At 37.1% G+C, this 23,861-nt stretch overlaps 1 protein-coding gene across 11 annotated transcripts in view; it reads left to right on the top strand.

Annotated features, from left to right (window-relative positions):
* The window catches only part of NFIA (nuclear factor I A), a 331,321-nt gene extending 319,233 nt beyond the window's left edge, over positions 1–12,088 (top strand). For 6 of the 11 annotated variants that reach the window (XM_088154524.1, XM_088154519.1, XM_088154526.1 and 3 more), the window contains one exon: positions 4,398–12,088. In XM_088154524.1, the coding sequence (XP_088010650.1) occupies positions 4,398–4,603 (206 nt within the window). In that variant the 3' untranslated portion in view covers positions 4,604–12,088. The remainder of the gene's footprint in view (positions 1–4,397) is intronic. The other 5 variants (XM_088154528.1, XM_088154522.1, XM_088154527.1 and 2 more) reach the window with 1 other exon arrangement.
* The last annotated feature ends 11,773 nt before the right edge of the window (positions 12,089–23,861 follow it).

The following is a 23,861-nucleotide window of genomic DNA, read 5'->3' as shown; positions in this document are numbered from 1 at the left end:
GAGAAAGGTGTTTATGGGGAGACGGTTCAACTGGCATGAGCCTTGTAAGTTTTCTTTCCCATGCAAATATTCAACTCTTCCCCCCACCCCCCAATAAAAGAAAAATGTGGGGAGTGCAACACAATAATTAGCCCTTTGTCTAACTTTCCCAAGTGCCAGAGAGAGGCAGATTAATTAAATATACAACAGCATTGGGTTTTGGAGTGGGGGTCTTGCTTGCTGGGTAGGTCATAAATTAGGCTGAATAAATACTTCAATGTGTTTGCAGTGGGCCTGCTACGTCAGAGCCACTGGAAGGTTGGTGGGAGGAGAGCAGTGTGTTTCTTGCTAATGATAGTCACGTCTGGGTCTGTCTGGTTGCTCCTAGCAACCAGACATGATGTAACACCAGGATGAACTTGAACTTGGGGGACTTGAAAAGGGAACAATAGACCAGAGCAATCAATAAAGCCTATTTCAGTGAAGGATTACAGAGCTGCTCTGGGGTAACCTTGTCTGCAAGCCACACACTGAATAGTAAGATGGGCAAAGAAAGTTTTCCCCTCTTTTTTGAGGAGGGCAGAAGCACTGCAGAATTCTTTTTTAAAAGTTACACCGTGAGTAGCACGGGAGAAAATGTGACATGGAAAAGGGCACCTCCTGCTGTCCAAAATGCGGATTGAGTATTACTAAAAGGAGGGGCTGTGCACAGGCTGCCTTCTGCAATAGTGTAAATTAGCTTTAAGTCTTTTACCGCATAGTCCTAAGTGATCCCAGGCATATTGATGTCCAGATTCAGAATCAAATCACCATACTACTTTTAAGCAAGTACTCAGACCAAATTTAAATAGCCCTATAAATTATTTAAAGCTTCTAAAGTAAACATTATATTAGATCCATAATCAAGCTGGATGGCAGGGTTTAACCTCTTGATAGGAAAGTTTGGACTATTGTTTACCTAACAATTAGAAAGTTGTCTAACTTTTTGGATCTTGATTCTAAAATGGGGCACTGATAAAAATGCCTGTTTTGCTGCATTATGGAGTTCTTGCAAGGGGCAGTGGAGGCACATACCATGAAAACACTTACTAAGTATTGCAACAAACCATGGATTTGTTTAGTAAGAACACTTATTTGGAGGAAAAGAAAGGTAATTTAAATTAAAGTATATTTAGTACTAAAGTATTTAAATATAACACTTTCCTCATGGCAACAGTATAAACCATAATTTGCATAGAGCACATTTATGAAACTAGATATTTATTTACTGTGCTTTACTAAGTGAATTACTTTTCTCAAAGTATATTCAGACTAATCTGGTGGGTAACATCTGTGTCAAAATAATGAGTCCAGATTCCTTAATCACCCAAGGAAATTTTTGTGTAAAAAGTTCCAAAACAAATGCATTTCTATTTAATTTCAGCCCATTTCAATCTGATTTACAAAGGATGCTGAGAAATGATAGCAGATGCAAATATATTATGTTTGTAAATATCCAAAGAATTGGGTAGTGAACCGAAAAAAGAAAACTAAAGCATCTACATTGATGAAGTTTCTCTTCAGAGTTAAATATTTTAGATAAAACAATATTTGTTTAATATATCTTCATGACATCCTGCAAAAGTTTAAACCATGTCATCTTTAAGCCAGCCATCTTTTTCCCACTTTTTGTCCTGTACAATTTACATATAAATACTGTATTTGGTTGCTTGGTGGACCCAGTAATGTTGAAAAGTGAACTTTCATCTTTGGAAAGCATTGTTTCCTTCATTGGAAGTATGTGTTTTATATCATCAGTAATGCATCAGTATAAATCATTGTTCTTAAAATGAAATGGTACAAGTGCAGTGTATTTTCTCCTTGTGATGTATCATTGTTCAGAAATTCAAGAAATGTAAAATGGACACTAGAGGTGAAAAGAAACAGAGTTAAAGAACAGGGAGGTCTATCTACAGTGGATATCTTAGGCCATAATTCAGCTTAGTCTAACCCACCAGAGTAGAATGTTGTAAAATCCTGTGTAAGCTACTTGGGACTTCTTCAAAGAGAGTAAAAATACTAGCACTTTAATTAAGGATAATGTGACAAAAGGCACAGTTGAAAAATTTATTCATCCAGGCTTCTGTTCAAGCAATAAGACTTCCCCTTCTCCTCCTCCATATACAACTCAAATCTGCTTTGCCCACAAATCTACTTTGGGGATGTGAAGGGGATACCAAAAGGAAAAGTAATCTGTTTTAGTGTTGGATGCCAGTCTATTAGCACTGACCCAGTTGGGTGCCATCAGTAACAAATGCTTTCAATAAAATGTACGGAAAATTATTTTTCAGAAAGCCATTTCCATATAGATATTCCATTATTGTGTGGACTTGCAACATTAGACTGGCTAACAACTTGACACCAGTGCTAACTTCCATTAAGTACACATGTTACTGGCACATAGATATTCTCTACAAGTGGGCTGTTTCCTCATCCTCAGTCAGAAAGAAGAGTCTTTCTGGGAATGTCCCCCTACTTCTGAAATGCTCTTTCAAGAAAATGTCATTCAGTTCTTTTTCTTTTCCAATCAATGCCATTCTAAAGGGCATATCTTCACAAAGACTTTATACTAGTTCAGTATCAGCTCCAGATTTGTCTGATGTCAGTTGATTTTGAAACTAAGTCCATTTATTTCTGGTTGCCTGCCAGTTTATTTGAAATCAGAGCAAAGCTGTTCCCTCTGCTCCCTTTTTGAATCACTGAAGTTCTGCAGAGGTTATTGGTAGAAACTCTTTTTTTCATCATGCCTCCTAGCTCCTGGATTCAAGAGAAACATCACTCTCTTTCACATCCTGTTCCTATTTGGAACCATATTTACACTGTTCACAATTTTTACAGTGCCCTTCTTCACTTTGTCTGCTGCAACAACAGGCAGTCAGGGTTATTGCTATTGGGAAACGCATCTGTTTGCAAAATTACTGGCATATTATCCTTTCACTATTGTACCCAACAAGAGCCTTTTAAATGCAACAGAGTGCTGGTGACTTAAGCTATTGGGAAGCAATCACTCACCACCCATGACTTCTTTCCTGTTCTGAAAGTTGTACTTCAAATGAATGTGTAAACCACCCCAGAACACTGGATCAGCTTGTTCCAGAGTGATGAACAAGTCTCAAAATTACAAAATCTCATCCTCTCAAAAGTTCCATAGTCTTGTTATTTTGCAAACTCATAATCTCAAGATTCAAGGTTAGATTATTAGGCTCACTTTTACTGTGGTATTGATTCTGCTATCTCATTCATGAATTAACATTATCAGCATCAGTACATATCCGAAATAAACCTGCATGTCTTATTCTGAAGCTATTGAGACTAAAGCCTATTCTGAACCTGTTAGGAATTTTATTTTATATTATGATATGATTCTTTTAGCTTACTGTAATAGAAAAATGGATTGTATCTGAGCTTTTTATTTATAAACATAGATTTAGTTCAGCAGAGATGAATCAGCGCTTTTGCTGAAACAATTGCTCCTTAATTTAGGACATATCTTCTGTCTTTTAAATTGCAGCTGACTTTAAGATGCTTCACACAATTGTGCCCCTTCTGTTTCATAGACTTTCATTGCAAGAGATATATGTGTAAATCAGATTATTAAAATAGAACCCTTTAGTAGAAAAGATTTTCTTTTTTCTACAACCTAGAACAGCCAAGGCAGAGTGGCTGTACCTTAACATACTTACACTGGATGTTAGTCTTGAATTCTTCTAGCAATCTCTGTTTGCTATAATTATAGGAAAATACATGTGATGCCATACTTACACAATAATGTTGGTTAAATTATAGCCTAACTAAAGTTGAACTTTGATAACACTTGCAAGAGCATCTAGCTGTGTTTAGACTCAGATGAAAAATGTCAAGGAAGTGTACTTTAGTTGTAGAGATAATTATGAGTCAGTTATGTCTAGCCACAATTTTCAAATTACCAACTCTGAGATGATATTAATTAACAATTTGACAAATTTCTAGCAATCTAAGCCATTGCAAAAACTGGGTGTAACAGAGAGTCACAGGTTCTTGTACTGCTACCTTACCCTCTCTCCTTAATAGCCTATATCTCTTTTTAAAATGACAGCATGTGGGCAGTACAGTTACTTAGTACCACCTGTGCTGTTGCATTACATAAGTTCATGTTGGTATGTCCATTCAGTGGTTTGTTCATTTCCCAATTAATTTTCAGTGATTTGCACAGATAAAGTAAGAGTATAGGGAGGCAGTTTGATCTCACTTGATTGATCTCACATTCTAGCACAAGAAATAGTGAAACTAAGGATTCCCAGTTTTCTTTTTCCAGAGTTTCCACCAATGTAAATGAGTTTCTGTTAGAATTACCTCACATACCAATAATTCTGCTTCCTCTTCTTTTGTCTTCTTTACAGTCCTGGTACCTGGGATAAAACTCACAGCTTCCCACCATCCAGCAGACAGACCACCTGACCCCCGTCCCAACTCTGTAACATGGAAGCAGCCACAAAACAGTGTCGTTACTTCACGTCCATGGAAGGGGAGCAGACAGAGATTGACAGCAAATAACTGCTCTTACTCAGAGACGGCAAATGTTATGATTGAGCAACAAAGGCCGTAACATTGTGGGGGGAGGAGGGAGTTTGGGGGTTTGGTATGGTTTAAGGTTTTTTTTTTTTTTTTTTTTTGAAAAAAAGAACACCTTAGTGACCGATGTAATTTCTCATATGGTGCTGGAAATGTTTGAGCTTCATATTTTTTGAAGTGTATCAAGTGGTAGTGTAAGAATTAGGGACATTGGGTAGCAGAGCGAGCCTGCTGGCTACTTACTGACTTGCTATTGTAACCCTTTCCATACAGCACCTAACTGTTTTACAGTATTTTTACTGATTTATTTCCCATCCAGGATGACACTTACTGAGAGATCCTAAGAGCTACACATAAATAACTTTTATAGTAGCTGAGTTCTTCAGTATGGAGCTTACAAGACAGTCATGGGACATGTTTTTCTGTAACATATCAGGAGTTGTTTTTTTAATTTTGCAATCAACAATTCAATATATGACATGAATCATAAGGTGGTTATTGACAGGTTGATTCCCACACAAGTGGCAGAGAAATACAAAACATCAACCTACTACAGTTCAAACAAAAAGAAAAAGAGTTTAAATGCTGCACTTACATAAAACATTTTTGACAATTTTCAACAATGACATAAAATTCACATGGAAATGGGGAAGTTGGTCTGTTTTGATAGAAACTGACAGGAATCAATCAAAACAATCGAATTTTGAATTGAGAAAAGTGCAATTTCATTGGATAGCTAAATATCTTTGTAAGATAGAGATTGTTGAAAATTCTATTTTTGTTTTCCAAGTCCTTCCACCCCGGGACTCTAAATTATTGGGGTAAAAAACAGCCTTGCAAGAAAAAAAAGGGGGGGAGCTATTTTTGCTTTTTATTTTTTTTATTGTTAAACTTGTATCCCTTTAAAACTGAAGGAAATTTAAAACACTCACACACACAATTTAATGGTGCTTTTACCACAATATGTTATCTTCATTAAATGCTAATTATTTTCTGTTATCAAAGCACATAATTAAAATTAAATCATAATATCTGTTCATTATATAAGCTAAAATCATTATAATAGAGTATGACAATTCTGACAAATCATACATGTTTCCGGCAATATAGGGTATATCACTTCTTAAAATATCTTGGCCACAATTTAATGCAGAGGAAGGCATGCTTAAATCCATGAGGGGGGAAGTATCTTTAAGCATTTTTTAGCCTGCATTGGATTGTGGCCGTTAATATAATAAGAGATAGCTGTCCAGAAAGTAAAATGCCTCTGTGTCCCTGAACTGGCCTTTTCTTTTCCTTTCTTTTCTTTCTGGACTGCAAAGGCATCAGTAGAGAAGCAAAATGTGGATTTACATCTTACGCCAGTTCCAAGTGAGGGCACTTGCTTAAAAAAAAAAAAAGTTTGGACCCCAAATGTCCTGTATCTTATGTAAAAAAAAAAAGGAAAAAAGGAAAAAAAAAAAGAAAAAAAAGAGCAAAAAATGCAAGTGATTTTTTTTTCTATCAGACAGCGGAGCACCCCTTTGCTTTCCATGCAACTTTAAGAAGGTTTCCTATATTATACATATATATACGTTCTGGTTGGCAAGTCTAGCTAATCAGAGAAAGTCTCTGCATGTTCTAGTGTTAGTAACTAATTTTTATATAGTTAATGTAGGGTAAAGTAGAGTGCATTAAGACACAATATTGTAATCCCTAATCCAGGCACTTGCCTTTAAACTATGTTTGTTCGGCCCTTCAGAAGGGTTTCTACTACTGTCCTATACAATCAAGTAAACTGAATTTCTTGGGAAGACACTTTGCTCCTCATCTTTTCCCTAAAACTATTTTTTTTTGTTTGGTTTTCTTAATTTGCACGAAACAAAAAAAAAATAATAATTCCATATCAATGTGCCTTGCCCTGGATAGCGATTATTTGTGGAATTGTTGCACATGTTCCTATATTGAAAGGGTTTTTTTTTTTCCCTAGTCAAGCATTTGGAGACACTTTTTTGTAAATGTGACTTTTATGTCTGCCATTGTCAGTTTCAGCATCTTAGAATACAATAGAATGTTAGTTGTTCCACAGATAGGGGGTAGTGTTTTCTTGTCCTGTACGGTCAGTGGCAGTGCTATTCTGAAATCTGTAGATGCTAGAGTATCAGTATTTTTGATGTGGCTGCATTTTACATTTTATTTGGAGTCTTCCTTTTGTTTTTTTTATTTTTGTTTTTTTCCCAGATATATGAAAATATGCAATACCTGCTTATATCATGTAGAAGAAAAGCTTAGCAATTCTTAATTTTTCTTTTAACTTTTTTTTTTTTTTTAATTTGACCAAAGTCAGTGCTGCACTTGAAGCAGCGTGTTTTAGGTGTTTGTCTTTGTACTTTTTTTGTGTGTGATTTTTGAATGCACACGCAGGAAGGGCTCTTCTTAGAGAAGCAGTCAAACTGTGAAGCACTAAGCTGAACCCTGCTTCAAGCAGTTTTTGTTTTTCAATTCTTCCTTTCACAAGCAAGCCTTAAAAAAAAAAAAAAAAAAAACCTCCCGTTTTCTTCAAATCCCACACCCATTTTTATTAGCAGATTGCAATCAAACCACATTCAATAAAAAGTATAAAATGCCCATTTTTATATGCACGTTTTTAAACTTCCAAGTTCTGAAAATTGTTTACTGGTTATTCTCTATTTAAGGAAAAAAATGTTTTGGATTTTCATATATGTCAAATAAGTGGTTGAGTAGTCATTTGCTCTGTTGTATTGTGTGATTGTTAGTATTACGGTATCACATCCACTAGCCAGCATCCTTTGCCTTCCCTATAGCACTTAGCAGGGCATTACCTTATTAAGACATATGTGCACTAAAAAATAAAAAAATAAAAAAATTAGCAGCTTTCAGTGCTTCACAGTGAAGGGGAAAAAAGCCTAGACAAACATTTTGTCAGAACCTTGCTCTAAGCCAAGGCATTACCAGTAAATTGGTTGTATATACAACAAAATTGCACCCTTTTTTAAAAAAGAAACAAAGCAAACTAAGCAATAGTTTGGGCAGTTAGTTGTTTTTAGTGAGCATGTGATAGTCATGGCCAGAAAGAGAGAGAATCAAAGCTGCCCACTCAGAAGCTATGTAATTTGTATGTTGTATAGTTTTATTGATTACACTGATTTATTCTACCCTATTTTATAATGCAGGACTTTTGTAATGTTGTTTAAATAAGGAAAATTTCTGTCAAATTAGCTTAGTGAAATTCTGATTGTTCGTTATAAAGGCAGCATTCATAGAATTGCTTTTTTTTTTTCCTTTGGGAACTGGATTTAAGTTAAAAACTTTCCTGTTTCCTTTTTTGTATGTATTTAAATACAGGTGTTTTTTTTTTCTTTCTCTCAATAGTATAGCATATTCCTATGCTTGAGAAGTATAGGCTACTGAAAAACCATTGTAAATGGACATTACAGATATGCTGTATTTTTGAAGGTGTTTTATCATATTAAGTTTGAAGGTGGTAAAGTTAGGGAATTCTGGTTGGAATCACATAAAACAAATTGTTTTAAAGGCTTTAAACATTAGGTATGTGATCAAGGGTGTTTACCAACAGGGGTTGTAAAGTATTAAAGACACTAAATTAACATTTGTTTCATCTTATTATCATGCAAAAACAGCAGTTTGAATCTGTTCAGGTGTGGAGAACAGAGTTTTGTTCCTCAAAGTAGAGTGGAGAATGTAGATCTGAAGGGAGACAACTGCCTGGGGTGTGCAGTCCTCAATAGAAAAGTAATCCTGGGTCACACACTGCAGAATCAGATTAACATATCCATTGCCCATTTCAAAGTTGCTTTTTATTCTTTTGCACAAACATCTTTTCTGCCCAAGTCATTCTTTAAAAATGACCAGATGCACAATACCAACTCTTTTTCCTCATTATCCCAAATAGAAACAGCAGTACTCTACTTGAATTGACTCAACGAATTGAAGTTTTATTCTCTTGATCCCTTTTCAAATTAGGACTTAGCTTATTGTCATTCTGCACACCCCTGAAATATTGCATTATTTATTCATTTATTTTATATATTTTTGAAACCAGAGGCTAATGCAATCTTCCCCAACCTGATGTTCTCCAAGGGTATAGGACTATGACTCCTGTTATCCCAGGGTAGCATAGTCAGTGACCATGTTTGCTCATGAAGATGGGATGTATAGACCAGTGTGGCTGGAAAGTCTTGGGTGGAGAAGGGCTGGTCTCCTGCCAGCCATGAGCATACCTTTTCTGTAAGAGGGTCTCCAGCCTTCTCTTTCAAGTTGACAAGTAAAGGAATAGAACCCTTTTTCATCTCCACAGAATTCAGTCAGCCCAGAGGAATATGCAAAATCCCTCTACCTACTTTTCTTTCACTGTCTTTTCTTTGTTCCATATATTTTGCAGCTTTATAGTAACAGTATTAAAGTTACTGTGCACACACATGAGAGAAAAGGCAAAAAAAAAAGTCCAGATACATGGCATAAAACTGATCTTTTTTCCTTGTGATTTTTAAAAAAAGAATGTCAATATTATATTTTGCATTGTGTCTCTGGAAATATCTTTTTATGGTTTTACTTTGGTAGAAGGCCTCCATAGAACAAACATTGCAAACCACAACTGGCATGAAAATGTAAGGAGAGCTTCAATGGCACCTAAAAGAAACTCATCTTTCATGCAATCTATTGGGGGAGATCTCATGAAGTAAACTCTGCCTACCAGGCAAGGTTTCCATTAAATCAAGCTTACGAAGCCAATTTTGTCTTGAAGTCAATGCATGTATTACTGTTTAACAGTAAAACCCAGCTATGCCACCATCAAGTCCAAGGCTGTGCAATAGTCTAATTAGTATTGAGTACCATTTTCCTTTTATTTTTTCCAATAAAAAAGCAGTGGGATGAAAATTGCTTTGATATATAGCAGGTAACATTGAAGCTATTCCATAGCACTTAACTGTAGTGAATACTGTGTCACCAATTCTGAAATCAATTTAATGTTTAATGCAAATCCATTACATGGTGCTATTACAGGCTGGCAAAATGATTTACAAAAATGTGACAACTTGGGCTCAATTCACTCTGCTTTCCAACAATGTAAATGCATAGCAGTGTTTATCTGCATGAGAACTATGCACTAATATAAATCTGAAAAAAAAAAAGAAATATATCAACTTTGGTATTTAGTTTGGTATCCATTTACTTCAATCCTTGCCTTTTTGGTCATTATTATAAATGCCAGCTTTAGGACAGAAAGAAATATATGAAAACCAGCATAATACCTGATATATTAAAAATGTAGTGCCTGTGAAATCTGTATTATATTGCTCTTCTGAAGTAAGATTTTTCTACACCAGTAGCCTTCGCTGTCTGTCAGAACCTTCTGATATAGGTGATGTAAAATAACCGAACAATATTAATGCATGCTATTCCATAATGCTTAGTGAGCTGTATGAATATTACTCAAAGTTATGTTAGTCTTTTTTTTCTGACTTGGTTCTTGTCAGATAGGTTTAAAGATATTTCACTGAGAACACAATTCTGTTTTTTCTTGATTTTGGGTGTTTTCAGTATTTTGGAGATACACATTTAACTTAAAATTCAATTCAGTATTATTTTTGGGGGGCATTCTTCACTCTTGAGGGCAGGTATAGGGTTTGAAATCAGAAATCCATGCCTGGTGGTATCTTTTCTTTGCTTAAAGCAGCCGTAAGAACTCTAAAAGCTTATCTCAGAAGAAAAATCAGACATATTTCAGTGGAAGCAACAATTCTCAAACTTGGAACTGACATTGAAAGTGTTTTCCTAATGGACAGTGTTTAAACCAGGTACCCATGCTTGACCCTATTTCACACCAGACCTCCTCATTTAAAAGAAATGTTTAAGAACCTTTAAAACCAAACCTCATATGGCTATTTAGTTTCCATGCACTGCTGATTTTTTTTCTTTTTCTTTTTTTCTTTTTGACAAAATTCTGTATAAACTTTGGGCCCGATTCATGAATGGTCACTAGGAATTAACATAGGATTTTGGTATTCAGGGTTTTTTTTAATCCAAATTGTATAGCTTTCTTTTTCTTTCCAAGATGTACATTCAGCGTATTGCTTTTATTTCAAGTCTGTCAGAGTACTGCAGAAAGGCAGCGCAAGTATTGATCCCACACCTTGAAAATATTAAACGTAGGACATGAACAAGGGAAAAGATGAGATTATAATGATTTAATGAGAGCGTTTTTATGCACTCTGCACAGATAGGAGAACTGTTCTGCAAAGCAAAATAGCATTCTCTTGGCTATAGAAAAAGAGGTTAGATTTTGCAGGAGTTTGCTCTTTTTTTCCATAATGTTGCCTAAGGAAATGTCAGAGGTGTTTCATTTGATCCATGCTAGGCAACATCTCTGTCTTTGCACCTGCCCTAAACTTCCTGATTTTATTTGTTTAATATTTTTAATCCTAGACAAAAAAAACCCAAACCAACATTAATTAATTAATTAAAAATTAACAAGCATGCTGCAAAAGCCAAACCCTCGCTCCTACCGTGACATTAATTTACAAGGATGCTTCTCTGGCCCAAATAGAACCCATAATACTTTAAGAAAATAATGGACAGATCTACCTAGTCCTTCTAGGCCTCGACTCTGTAGGTCTAGAAAAGATGATAGATCCAATCTCAGTTGTTTGCCTTTTGCTGGTTAATGGGTTTCATAAGTGGCTTTGCACAAGACCATTTCATGAAACTTTCTGCCAGTGTTCAGGGCATATTCTCAAGACACAAAAGTATCCCCTCAGCCCCCAAAGTTGGCTACCCCTGTGCTAAATTGTTTGTGTCCTTCATCTTGATTCACCCATGCCTCAGATCAATCTTTTTTCCTTTCCAAAAGAAAGGAAGAAACTAGGAACAGTCCAGATCTAAGGAAGGGGAGTAGCATATACAGGAGAGCTGCTGATAGGGTGGGAATGGCAATTCAAGCTGAGGAGAGATTCTATCCTCGTGATCTTGGAGAGGCCAAATATGGAACAGAGCAACGTGTCTAAGAAGGCAGTCTTTCACATGTATGGTGCTGCTGTAAGAAGGCAGGAAAAAGGTTTAGCAGTTTTTGGGGTTTTTTGGTTTTTTGGCAGGCTTGCAAAATATGATAGTGGGAATATTCTGCAAATAATATCTATGATATAGTACCTACTGTTGGCTTCTTTGTACAGTTAGACATTCACTAGTCCACTTACTCAGGTCTAACAATCAAATATTTGATTTGATTTTTCAGTCTTACGTAACAATGCATTCGCATGTGAAGATTTGCTGCAAATTCACTTAATCCTTGTGTTAATATCCCTGTGTTTCCACTTTTTTATGAATCGGGTCCCTTGTGCCTCTAGTATCCTTGTATTGATCCTCATAGTTACCATTTTAGGTTTACTGTGTTCTGTGAAAATTTGAAATTGGTTGAGAATCACTGTGGGTATCCATTCTTTTCAACTAAATCTGCAGGTTTTTTTGAGCTGGTGTGGATTAGTTTAACTCTTGTATTCAACCATTAGTGCTACCACCCTCTCACATTACAATACAATTACTGGAAGCAAGTACTGCATTTCCTATGCAACAAAAAAGGAAAATAAAAAATTGCTAATGCTAACAGGCTTTGTTGTTCTTTAGTTTATGGCATGCATGCAAGTATCTTTGTGTATATGCAGAATTATGGCCTGCTGAGATTTTAATACAGTAGTCAAAAACTAGCTTAGGATACTGTGTTGAGAAAAAACAATGAGAGTATTGTTGGAGTACGGCTGTCCTACAATGTCTACCCTACAGCATTAAGAGCTCTAGACTACCTAAACAGAATGGAACAAGCAATGCCTCAAGCCCAAATACATAAATTAATTCACCTCCCAAATGTTGTTAGGTACAACTAGTTCAAGTTCAGAGAATCAGATACATTGCTATCTCAAAATATAATCTATAATGCTGGGACAGATTCTCAGATTCTGAAAAATTATCTGAATACAGGTGGATTTTGTTATTTGCAGGAGTTATATTCTGCTATGCAACCACAGTGTAGAACATTCTAGTGGACAAGAGAAATGGTGGACAAGACCTATGAGACCTGGGGGATTAGGCCCCGGAGCTGCAGAAAATGACTGAAAAATAACCCAAACTCACCAAAAATAATAGGAAAATCGGAAATAAGGATCCTGTGCCTTGGCCACCTCAGGTCTTCTCTTCCACTGTATTTTATTGTGTATTTGTACTGTGGAGGAAGTAATGTATAGGACAATATGCAAGGTAAGAATGTTGCAGATTACTGGGATCACTGGGAAATTTGCCAATGAGGGCTAGATGCATGCTTGTGCACAGGAACAAAACAGAAAAATAGAACCATACACCAAAACCTGCTGATAACATAAAAACTTAAACCATGGATGATGAGTGTATATTTACCAAGCACAGATACACAAAACTGCAAATAACAAGATTGTGGATAATGTCCATTGTATAGAAGATGGTGGTGTCTTACCTCCATTCAGGCAATGTGTTAGCACTCCACGAGCAATGGTAAACATGTTGTAAAATAAGACACACTTGTCAGTTCTTCATGAAGATTATATGATTGTCCGGATTAGGTAAACCTTTATGCGCATTTCTGACCTGCTATAACGGTCTGCCATCATTTGCCTGAATTATGAAAAGCATTTTCCCTTTGAAATGCTGTGCTATTATGGCAGGATCTTCAGCAGCTAATGGGAGCAGGCCTTCTTCCACTGAAGGGAATGCTCACCTTGACATGTCTTCAGTGTTCAGCTTAATTATTTCATTTCCATGTGGAATCAGGGCAGTATTTGCAATCAATCTTCCCTCTCTTAATTCCATAGAAATTTAGCATCTTGTTAGCTGCACTTTCACTGTCCTGCTATTTATATAAACATTATTTACAAATGATCTTTCACATTTCTCTTTCCCACACGTGGAAGGGCTTCTCTAATGGAGTTTTTCTACTTAGTACTTCTTTTTGTCCTGAATCAGGAACTAGTTGCTATAATTTATGGGAACTAAAGGAAAGCTATCTTTAAATATAAATCATTCTATTGTGCCTTCTGAATTGTATTTCTTCAAGGTAGCTTCCCAGAATTAAGATTTCTGACCTCAGAAGGTCATTCTAGCGATGGAAGCCCTCACTGCGGGAATAGATGCTCTATGTCTGATTTGGAGGGATGAGAACTGAGTAATTTAATAAATAAAAATAAATAAAATGCTGTCTAGTATCAGAATCAAAGAACCTTAAACTAAAAATGGAATCTTCAAAGTCTAAAGTTTCCATATAGTTACATGTTTTTTTAATGTTACGATGAACCTCAGAGATACAGCTGAGAACTAACATTTTAAAAATCTAAGCCAATCAGAACAACTGAACTTCCCTTTGAAAATATAATGTCGATGTCTTCATAATGTTGTAACCTTGGCAAAGGTACTCAGAGAATTGCATCAGCAGATCTTCAAGAACATAACAGGTGGCTATAACCATCCCTTTAGGTCTGGTTTCTAAGCTAACCTTAACTTGCTACTGATAACCTGTGAGATTCCAGAGCAGAGAAAGGATCGTCTTTAGTTCTTAGAACTGCAACACATTGAAGATTTGAAGCTCTGGAAAATTATGACTTAGGGAGCAGGGATGTCTGCAGTGAGAGTCAATGATGTCAAAATGGTGGGCATGACTGCATGATCAGAACCTCACCTCTTTTTAACAAGTGTTGCACACATTGCTTTGAGCAGAAAGTTGCATTCATCTTGACATTGTTTATAATTGCTGAGGACACCTCTAGGAAGGCCTCCCTCAAAACCAAAAAATATAATTAGGTCCCATTTATTAACTGACTATATTTGTACAAATGCAGTGGTTGAAAACCCAACCAAATTAAATATATTTATAGCTTAGTAAAGTGCATAAACTCTGATTTTGTTTGTTGAATAACCTGTAGAAATCTGGTTTAACAATATGCACAGCTTTTTTAAAAAAATTATTTATATCCCACCTTTATTGTGTACAAATCAAGTTGGTGTACATAATGCTCCCACTCTATTTTCCCCATAACAGCAACCCTATGAAGCGGGTTGGGCTGAGAGAAAGGGACTGGCCCAAAGTCTCCCAGCCAGCTCCCATGGCTAAGAGAAAATTAGAACTCATGACCAGTTTCTAGTCCAGCACTTTTACCACTAACCCAAACTGGCTCTAAACCATGGTTTATAAACCACAATAATTGAGTTCATACATGCTAGATTAAACATCAGCTATTTTCTATTAGTCTTCATGGGAAATTATGGAAAGTCTTGTGATACAAGAAAAAATAATCACTTTTTTCCTGTTAATAAAAGCTTTGGTGAATCAGAACTAATTCAGATAGATCTATATGTCCATCTATCACTAGAAATGACTAACACAGCCAACTGATTGGAAACCTGTAATAGGAAATTAATTTAAATTAAATGCCTCTCCTTATATCTTCCTATAAGGAAAAGATCCATATAGGAAAAACTGCTAAAAATCTACTTCCATCATACTGATTAGTAAATAATTAAGACCTCCTAGGTACACATCTCTAAATTGGGTCATGATATGTTTAATTTTCATATATATATATATATATATATATATATATATATATATATGTGTGTGTGTGTGTGTGTGTGTGTGTGTGAGAGAGAGAGAGAGAGAGAGAGAGAGAGAGAGAGAGAGAAAATTAAATTAAACATATCATGACCCAATTTAGAGATGTGTACCTAGGAGGTCTTAATTATTTACTAATCAGTATGATGGAAGTAGATGGATTTATTTATTTTATATATATATATAAATCAATAAATTTATATATAAATCAAGAGAGAGAAATGCTCCCTATCTTCTAGAAGCAAAAGCCCAGTAGAGAAACAGGTTTTCTATAAAAGAATGAAATCCTCTAGAGCTTGGGGAATTCTGGGAGTTGAAGTCCACACATCTTAACGTTGCTGAGGTTGAGAAACACTGCTCTAGTGGTATCTCCTCCAATAAGAGTCTGCATTTGCCTCCACATACATGTCTTGCACTTTCTGCTTCTGATCATTCTTTCAGCTCTGTATTTTGTCCACCCTTTCCACCCTTATTTAGATCACCTAAATTCTTGCAGTTTGAATAAACTGCATAAAATAGTCAAGCCTACTCAGTTGACATGATCTATACCTGGACAACATGGCATATAAACCATACAGCCACATGCCGGTGACAGAACAGAGTTATGAGGCATCTCTGTCAGGGATACTGCATTAGTGGGCCTCTGCCTTGGATCTCCAACATCATTTCCAACCTTCATGCTCTATGACTCTATGGCTGTCCTTACCTTGCCCATCATAGTCATTTAACTATTCTCTTCCAGATTTTACCATTAGGATCATTTGAATGGAATAGTCTCCCTTTCATTTTAGAAATATGTTCTTCTAAGGCAGGGTTTGTCAACTTTGGGAACTTGAAGATATGTGGACTTCAACACCCAGCATTCCCCAGCCAGCATGGCTGGCTAGGGAATTCTGGGAGTTGAAGTCCACACATCTTAAAGTTCCCAAGGTTGAGAAACACTGTTCTAAGGTAAGGAATTCCCAGTCACTACGAAGTACAGAGGAAAGCCATTGAGATGTTAACATTTCTCTCTTAGGCAATGGGCAGGTTTTTATCATATTATGTATACTGTTGAAAGAATGCCTTAAATGATATCCTCTTCCCTCCCGTTTGCAGACTTGCAGTTTCATTTCATTTTATTTCTGTTTACAGTCAGGAACAAATCATCCCCACATTTCACTACAGATAACCATGGGCTCCAATTGCAGTGGCCTAGCAAGATAAGATTAAAATTAGGAACTTGCTCAGCAATTTGCTCTGTGATGAATGAGGCCAGCCAAGAATCAGAAGAAACTGTGTGTTGTCCCCTCTGCCCTATTAGATAATTTCTTTCAAGCCCCCATATCTGAAAACAGAAATACAGTCACTCATTTTTCAGATTGGCTCTCCATTAGGATGTCCTTCCTTTTAAACTACAAAATGTAACTATAGCAAGCATATAACAAGCCAGGCATTTGAATACCCATGTACAGGAAACTACGATGTTTATAAATAGGAACTGTTAACTTGTTACATTTAGTGGAACGGTACTCTAGAGATGGTAGATGAGATGAGATGAGATGAGATGAGATGAGATGAGATGAGATGAGATGAGGTTTCCTGTTAAGTATAGAATAAACTCTTCATATTCATACAAAATAACTATACATGAGAAAACCAGAAGGTAAAGGTCCAGGGACATACTTTCCATCCTGCTGTGCCTCAGAACAAAATTAGGAGCCAATTCTTTGCTTCTTTTCTATTTCCAGAAAGAGAGGGCAGAGAAAACCTCCTGTCCTATTCCACTAGGCCTCAAATACAAGCAATATTTCCCCTTCCTTTTTTTTTCTTTTTTTTCCCCCCTATAGATGTAGAGCAAGGCATAAATGATCAGAGCAACAACCAGTTGTTGGAAAAGGAGAAAAAGGGCATCTCTGCTTACATTAAACCAGGACATTTCTGGCCCCAGGATAACTTCTTACAACTATATAACGCACTGCCTCTTCACTTTCTATGCTTCTTATCACAGTAGCATTCATCCTGTTTGCTGCTCAAGATTACTACAGGTGAGTTTTTTTCTTTTTGCTTGATGTTGTGTATGAATCACACTTTTTATCTGGTATGTGTCATGAAAGCAAGTGTTGAACCCTGATAATCAAATTATTCTCTCATATAGCGATGCTCACTCTGCAGCTACATACAACTTCCATTAATGTTAGTCATCAGCCATGCTGGCTGGAGTATCAGGAGTTCTCGTCCTTAGGAAATACCTGCTTTCTAACTCTGGAGCAGTCTTTGGTTCTCACGTTCTTCAACCAAATTCTGAATCAAGGATGGCATCATTTTTTTCCTCAGCTCTTAAGAGTATCCAGCCTAATTAACAGAATTCTGACATTACTAATATCCACATTGTTACACCACTATTCAAATTTGATTTCATTGGCTTTTGCTAAGGAGAATCGGTGTTGTAAATGGAGATTTAGGAAGTGGTTTTATCATGTCTTGATGCCAGAGCATGAGGAAAAGAGCATTTCTGAGGAAAAACAATTTCTCTCTCTCCTGGCACAGCTTCCTAAACACATGGTTGCCTTCACCCTTGTTCAGAGCAGATAAGCATCAGTTGTTGAATTAAGGAGAATGTGAAAAGTATGGTACCTCTTTTCCCCAAATGGAAGAACAGTCTCAGAAAGATCTTAGGATTTTGTGAAGTAGACTTGCAGCTTCTACCAACAGCATTGGCTCTCACTATTTCTGGCATCAATGTCTAAGATTATTATGATGGTTTGTTCCCTTTATCAGCTTTTATTGTCTTGGACCATGTATAAGTAAGTCTTGGACTGATAATTCTTGCAAAAATGTACCATCAAGAAAAGCATAATTTTCTCTTTCTTTCACACTAAAGTTTTAGTGTAACCGTATAAGCATATTCTCTACTTTATAGAAGGCCCTAGCACAGTGTTTCTCAATCTCAGCAACTTAAAGATGTGTGGACTTCAGCTCCCAGAACTTCCCATGCTGGCTGGAGAATTCTGGGAGTTGAAGTCCACACATCTTAAAATGGTTGAGGATGAGAAACACTTCCCTAGGCTACCAATTCTCCATTCAAAATGGTATTTTGGCCCACTACACTATTTCAAGATCAAGAGAAATCATCCTTTCACTATTCTGCATTGTTCAGACTGCACTGAGACCTTTGCATCCAGTTCTAAGCACTGCACTCAGGAAGAATGTTGACGAACTGAAACATGTTCAGAAGAAAGCAACCAGGATCATAAGGGATCTGGAAGGAAAAACTTACAAGAAAACAGTTGGAGGGACCTGGAAGGCCCCAGTTTAAGAGCACCCTCAGACATAGAAGCTCATTGGGTGACTCTAAATAATTGGCCAGTCACTAAATAAATAGATAAATAAATAAAATCCATGAAAGAAAAAGGAAGAGCATTAAAGATGCTATTATAATGCCCCCAAAAGGTTGTATGAAAGCTTTCCTGCTACAGTGCCCTCCCACCTTTCTGTTTTAGGATCGCGAGAGCCAATTGCTTTCCTTCCTTCTAGTGGGTCTTAGTGCGCATATATGCTTGTACATTTGTGCAATATATGTACATATATACATATGCATATACGTATACACAGACACAAAATAAAGTATATTTATTTATACAAACTTAAAGCATCAAAAGGCATATATCTGCAAGCAGAGCAACCACTTGTAACATTCTTTTCTTATCAGCCAGTTTGTACTGTCATAACTTCTAGACCTCATCTTTATTACTGGTAGTCAAATGTGTCCTACTAAGAAGCTGCTAGTTTGAAATTGGCAAAAACTGAAGGTTTCTACTACTATTTTCTTTCCTTCAGTTACCCGGCTAGCTTTACTTATCTGGCTGATGGCTGGCTGGCTTTAGTTAGTTAGTAAGTTATACACATCTTTAAATAGATAGAAAAAGAAGGTAGCTGGGTAGCTGAAAGAAATAAAACATGGGAGGGAAAAAAACTAGAAAATGACTGGATCTTCTGTTATATGCTGTGCTGGAAAGCACTGCACCATCTCTTCTGAAGAAGCCTCTCCCTTGTGGAGTCCTTGGGGTTCTTTGGGCTTGGTTGTTTTCTTTAACCAAGCTCAGAGAACCCCAGGGACTCCACAATGCAATCCTGAGCTACATATATTCTCTTTTATTGGTAAGCCTCTCCCTTTATCAAATGGAGGGCTGGAGTGCCGAAAGATGTCTGGGGATGTAATGATATGTGGGAAAGACCTTGGGAGACAGGCCCAAGAGATGCCACCTAGGGAACAGTCAGATAAGAGACTGCATAGCCCACATCTGGATAGTGGGTGGGGTAAGAGTCTCAGAAAAGGCCCTCCCTAGTTTCTCAGGCTGTTAAGGAGATGGCGGCAGAATTGTACTTTCAGACTTGCGAGATTCTGTAATGTAGCTTTACAATAAAGTAGAATTAGCTCATTTGGTCATGTTTCCTGTCTGGTCTACCTAGTAAGGCTGAAAGGGGACTATTTGTTAAGTAGACACAATGGCAACTCTATCTATTTCCTTTCCTGAAAAAATCAAGGGAAAATCCCTCTTATCTCCTCTTACAAAATACCAAGTTGGGACGTTACCAGGAAAAGGAGAGTAACCCAGGTAAGAACAACAGAATGGTGAAAGAGCAGCTGCCATGTTGTGTCTAGCTCAGCAAGCAACTGGACCTTTCCCTTAAGAGATGCTCATTTGGAAATGCATGAGGAGCCAAATGATAGCACTGAAGTTTAATGTTTGCTATACTAAGACAGTGGAGAAAGAGTGTATCTTTCAGTTTTGCATGACCATCTTTTTCCTGCTACAAATCTATTTTGCTGACTGCTAACGATAATCGATGTGGACAGAGTTAGCAGAGGGACACCATGTTTCTATTTCTTTTCTTTTCTGTTCTTCTGACCCCCAACCTGTGTGGTTCAGGTACTCAACTGACTCATTCTCTTTCCATAATGGAGGAGAACACATTACAGGCTCTTCACTGTAAATATGTAAATACTGTCAGAGGAGAGCTGAGATAGACTCAGGTAACAAAAAAATCAGGAGTCTGGTAGCACCTTTTCCAATGAATTTATGTTAGCTGCTGCTCACGAAAGCTTGTGCTTTTGAATAACATTTTGTTGATTGGAAAAAGTGCTACCAGACTCCTGATATTTTGTAGATTCATACTGTAAGTAACTCAGGCTTTCCTATCACATTGTGATTCCCTAAAGGAGTGTTTCTCAACCTCAGCAACTTTAAGATGTGTGGACTTCATCTCCCAGAATCATCCAGCCAGCATGCTGACCCTTAAGGATCTTACTGAGCAAACCCTACATGATTAAATTCCGCTATGTTGAACTGGCTGTCAGGAAAGTGAGTGTACAGGACTGCTGTTTTGACTGTAGCCCCTGATAACCAGAAGAGACTAAATATGTAAGGTCACTGATAGGTTTTGTAAAGTTTCCAAGGTGTGCATCGGTGAAGCACCTCTTTGGATAGCCTTTGAGGAAAAGTCCCTGTGATGTGGCTCCACAAGGTGATGCCTTCTGTTGTTGCCTTTCTCTGGCTCCATCTCCATATGCAGAACACATTTACACCCAGAGGAAGCAATGCGCCTAAATTCAGTGCTTGAATCAGGAGTGTAAAGCTTTGCTTTCTCATGTCATGGTGCCACTTCACTCCTGGCAACTCCACAAAGCAAAGTAGGGCTGCATCATAGAGCCCTAGTTATTAGCAACTCACTCCAAATTGATGCCTGCCCATTTTTAATCTTCAGGGCTTATGTTCTACTTACTATGGTTTAAACCTTTAGGTTTCTTTTCTTGTGTTGTTATATATAATTTTAATTGTGAAGGCTAAGGAGTTTTGTTCCAGACTCTGTCTGAGAAGTCTCCCTGGAATCTTCTTACTAGAGCTAAAGCATTACTTCTGTCATCTAAAAGGAATAACTTGCCAAAGTTGACAACTCCATCCCAGAATTGTCAAGTAAATTTGTCTGTGAATCTTAAACACCTGCTTTCCAACAGTCTCTAATTTCACTTCAGGCCATTCTCATCCTCATAGACAGCTTCTCTTTCCATGTTTGTGATCTTCTGTCATTCATGTCAAAACGAATCTCTGGGGAGGAGTATCTTACTCCAAGTGAGAGAACCACCTGGCCAAGGTTTTCAGTGTGTAATGAAGGTCGTGTGACCCCACTTGGACTCTCTTGGTATCAAGGACCTTCTCAGTCTTCCTCTGGAATAAGTTTAGAAAGATTCCTGTGTTGGTTGCAGCAGCTCTTCTTCCTCTGCATGGTGACGGCTGAAGTCTCTCAGGAAATTCTAAGATTTATTTCTTTGGGCCAGTTCAAAACTCCTGTTGCAGTTTCTATACAGGTTCCCAATTTTTATTTTCAGCATACGATTCTATTCTGGCAGTTGTTAGCCTTGCTTTGCTGCTGCTGTTGAACACTTCTGCTCTGGTTGACCTTGTGAATGTAAATTCATAGCCAAAGCAGCTGAGCTTAGATGGAGAATATGAAGACAACATCTTGGGGTAAAGGCAATTTTTCATTTTTAGCTACGCCTTCCAGATTTTATTTTATTTTATTTTCAAGCTAATAGTGTGTTTAAATTGGCTATTATATAATTCAGTGGAAGAACCTAGGACTAACCTAATATTTTTGTGTGCATTTTGTATTTCTAGCTTATTGAAATTGTGGTGATATTCTGAAGGGAACCCTCGGATGTCTTTAAAAAAAACATCCATGTTATGAGCTTATTGGGCTGTTTAATATCTTCCTTAAAATATAAATGTTTCTGGTGATATGGGACAAAAGGGAATGGGAAAGCATTATTAAGGGAGTAGGTTAGTCTAATGCCTTTTATCTGCCAAAGACAAGCCAGTGCGGAGGATATTTATTGGTTCAATACTTCAGCAACATGGTATTAATTGCCTCTGAGTGTTTTGATAGGTAGTTAGCACAGGGCTATTAATGAAAATAGCACCACTTCATTTTAAAATTAACTACTTGGCCATTCAGCAACATGAGCTGATAAATTATGGTAATAAATTTGAAGTGGAGATTTATGTAATCATAACTCAGATTCTGTTCTGTTAGGCACATAAGATGAGGCTATGTGATAACTTCAGGGTAATCTTCCTTCTCACTTTCTGAGAACAAAAGTCATATTTTTAAGGATTCATTCACACTAGGTTTGTTCCTTTCCTTTCCTGCATCTTTCTTCAGTTATCTCTGTGACAATGCTAGCTTCAACATACATGGCCAATACCAACTGGAACTGCAAATGGCCTTGTCTAAACCAAGTTGTTTATGTTTTATGTTTCAAGAAAAATTACGTTCCTCTTTAGAAAACATTAGAAACAGATAAGAAAAAGCAAGACATGCAAGATTGCCTTTTTTCTCAACATCAATGACATAAGATCTCCGATGCAGTTTAATTTCTCAGGTTGAGCCTCTCTGTTTATTGAAGTAGCTACCTAGAAAATAATGAAAGTGACTATGAACTTCTGAAAGAATAGGTTGGAAACTAATGGAACAAACAAATATAAATACAGAAAGATATTCTTGATGTGAAGTCAATGTAGTAATTACCAGAGCATAACACATCAGATGTTAATTTTGTTTTTATTGATGTGATAAGCATTCATGATTACATTTCCCCATAAACAGATATGTTCCTAAGCAGTTATAAGAGTAAATCAGAAAGATAAATAATCATTCTTGCCTTACCCCCCATCTCATTACACAGGAAGTGTATTTCAACCTTCTCCAATCTGGTTCTCTCCGAACATTGGACTTCAGTTCCTACAATTCCCAGATAAAATCAACATTGTTCAAGAATTTTGAGAGTTGAAGTGCAACACAACTGAATAGACTGTTTAAAAATAAGTATATATGCAGGAAGCTATAGTAAATAAAGATTTCATCATTCATAAAGTTGTAGTTTGTCCATCATCGTTCAGGAAGACCTCAATACCATTCGTCATGTTAAAACTAAATGTGGTGTGTCCAAAGATGACTGGTCAGGCCAATTTGGGAATGGAATGTCCTGGCATATGTTGGGCAAACATGTGTAGACACTGCAGTTGTAGCACTCATGGCTCTAAACTTGCACAGCTCATGCTTATATTGTGCTTCTGCAGTGCGCCTTACTTCATAAGCTTGACAGCCGTTATGGATGAGGCCACACCTGGTAGAGCGATTTTGTGCCAATGTTTCCCAGGTGGTTGTGTCTATGTCAAGTGACTTCAGGGAGGCCTTTCCTGTATCTTTGTAATGTTTCTTCTGCCCTCCATGCAAGCATTTTCTAGCAGAGAGTTCCCCAAAAAGGAGCTGCTGGGTATGTGCTCATCTGACATACGGATGACATGACCTGCCCACCAGGTCTGTGCTCTCATCAGCAGTGTGTGGACTGATGGTACACTTGCTCTAGAGAGAACTTCAGTGTCTGGTACTTTATCTAGCCATCTGATGCCTAATATTCTGCGAAGACAAGTCATGTGGAAATGGTTGAACTGTCTTGCATGCCTTCAATGCACAGTCCATGTTTCACAGACATACAGAAGGGTAGTGAGTACCACAGCTCTGTTGACTTTCAGTTTTGTTGCTGGACTAGTTCCTTGATGTTCCCACACAGTGGATGCAGTCTACCAAAAGCAGAACTTGCCTT

The sequence above is a fragment of the Python bivittatus genome, unplaced genomic scaffold (assembly GCF_059951505.1).
Source record: "Python bivittatus isolate LINGU-HERP-01145 unplaced genomic scaffold, Pbiv_v1 ctg000700_np1212, whole genome shotgun sequence".
In the NCBI taxonomy this organism is placed as follows: Eukaryota; Metazoa; Chordata; class Lepidosauria; order Squamata; family Pythonidae; genus Python; species Python bivittatus.
The sequence above is the reverse complement of the archived record's forward strand: the minus strand, read 5'-3'. Positions and strand labels throughout refer to the sequence as shown.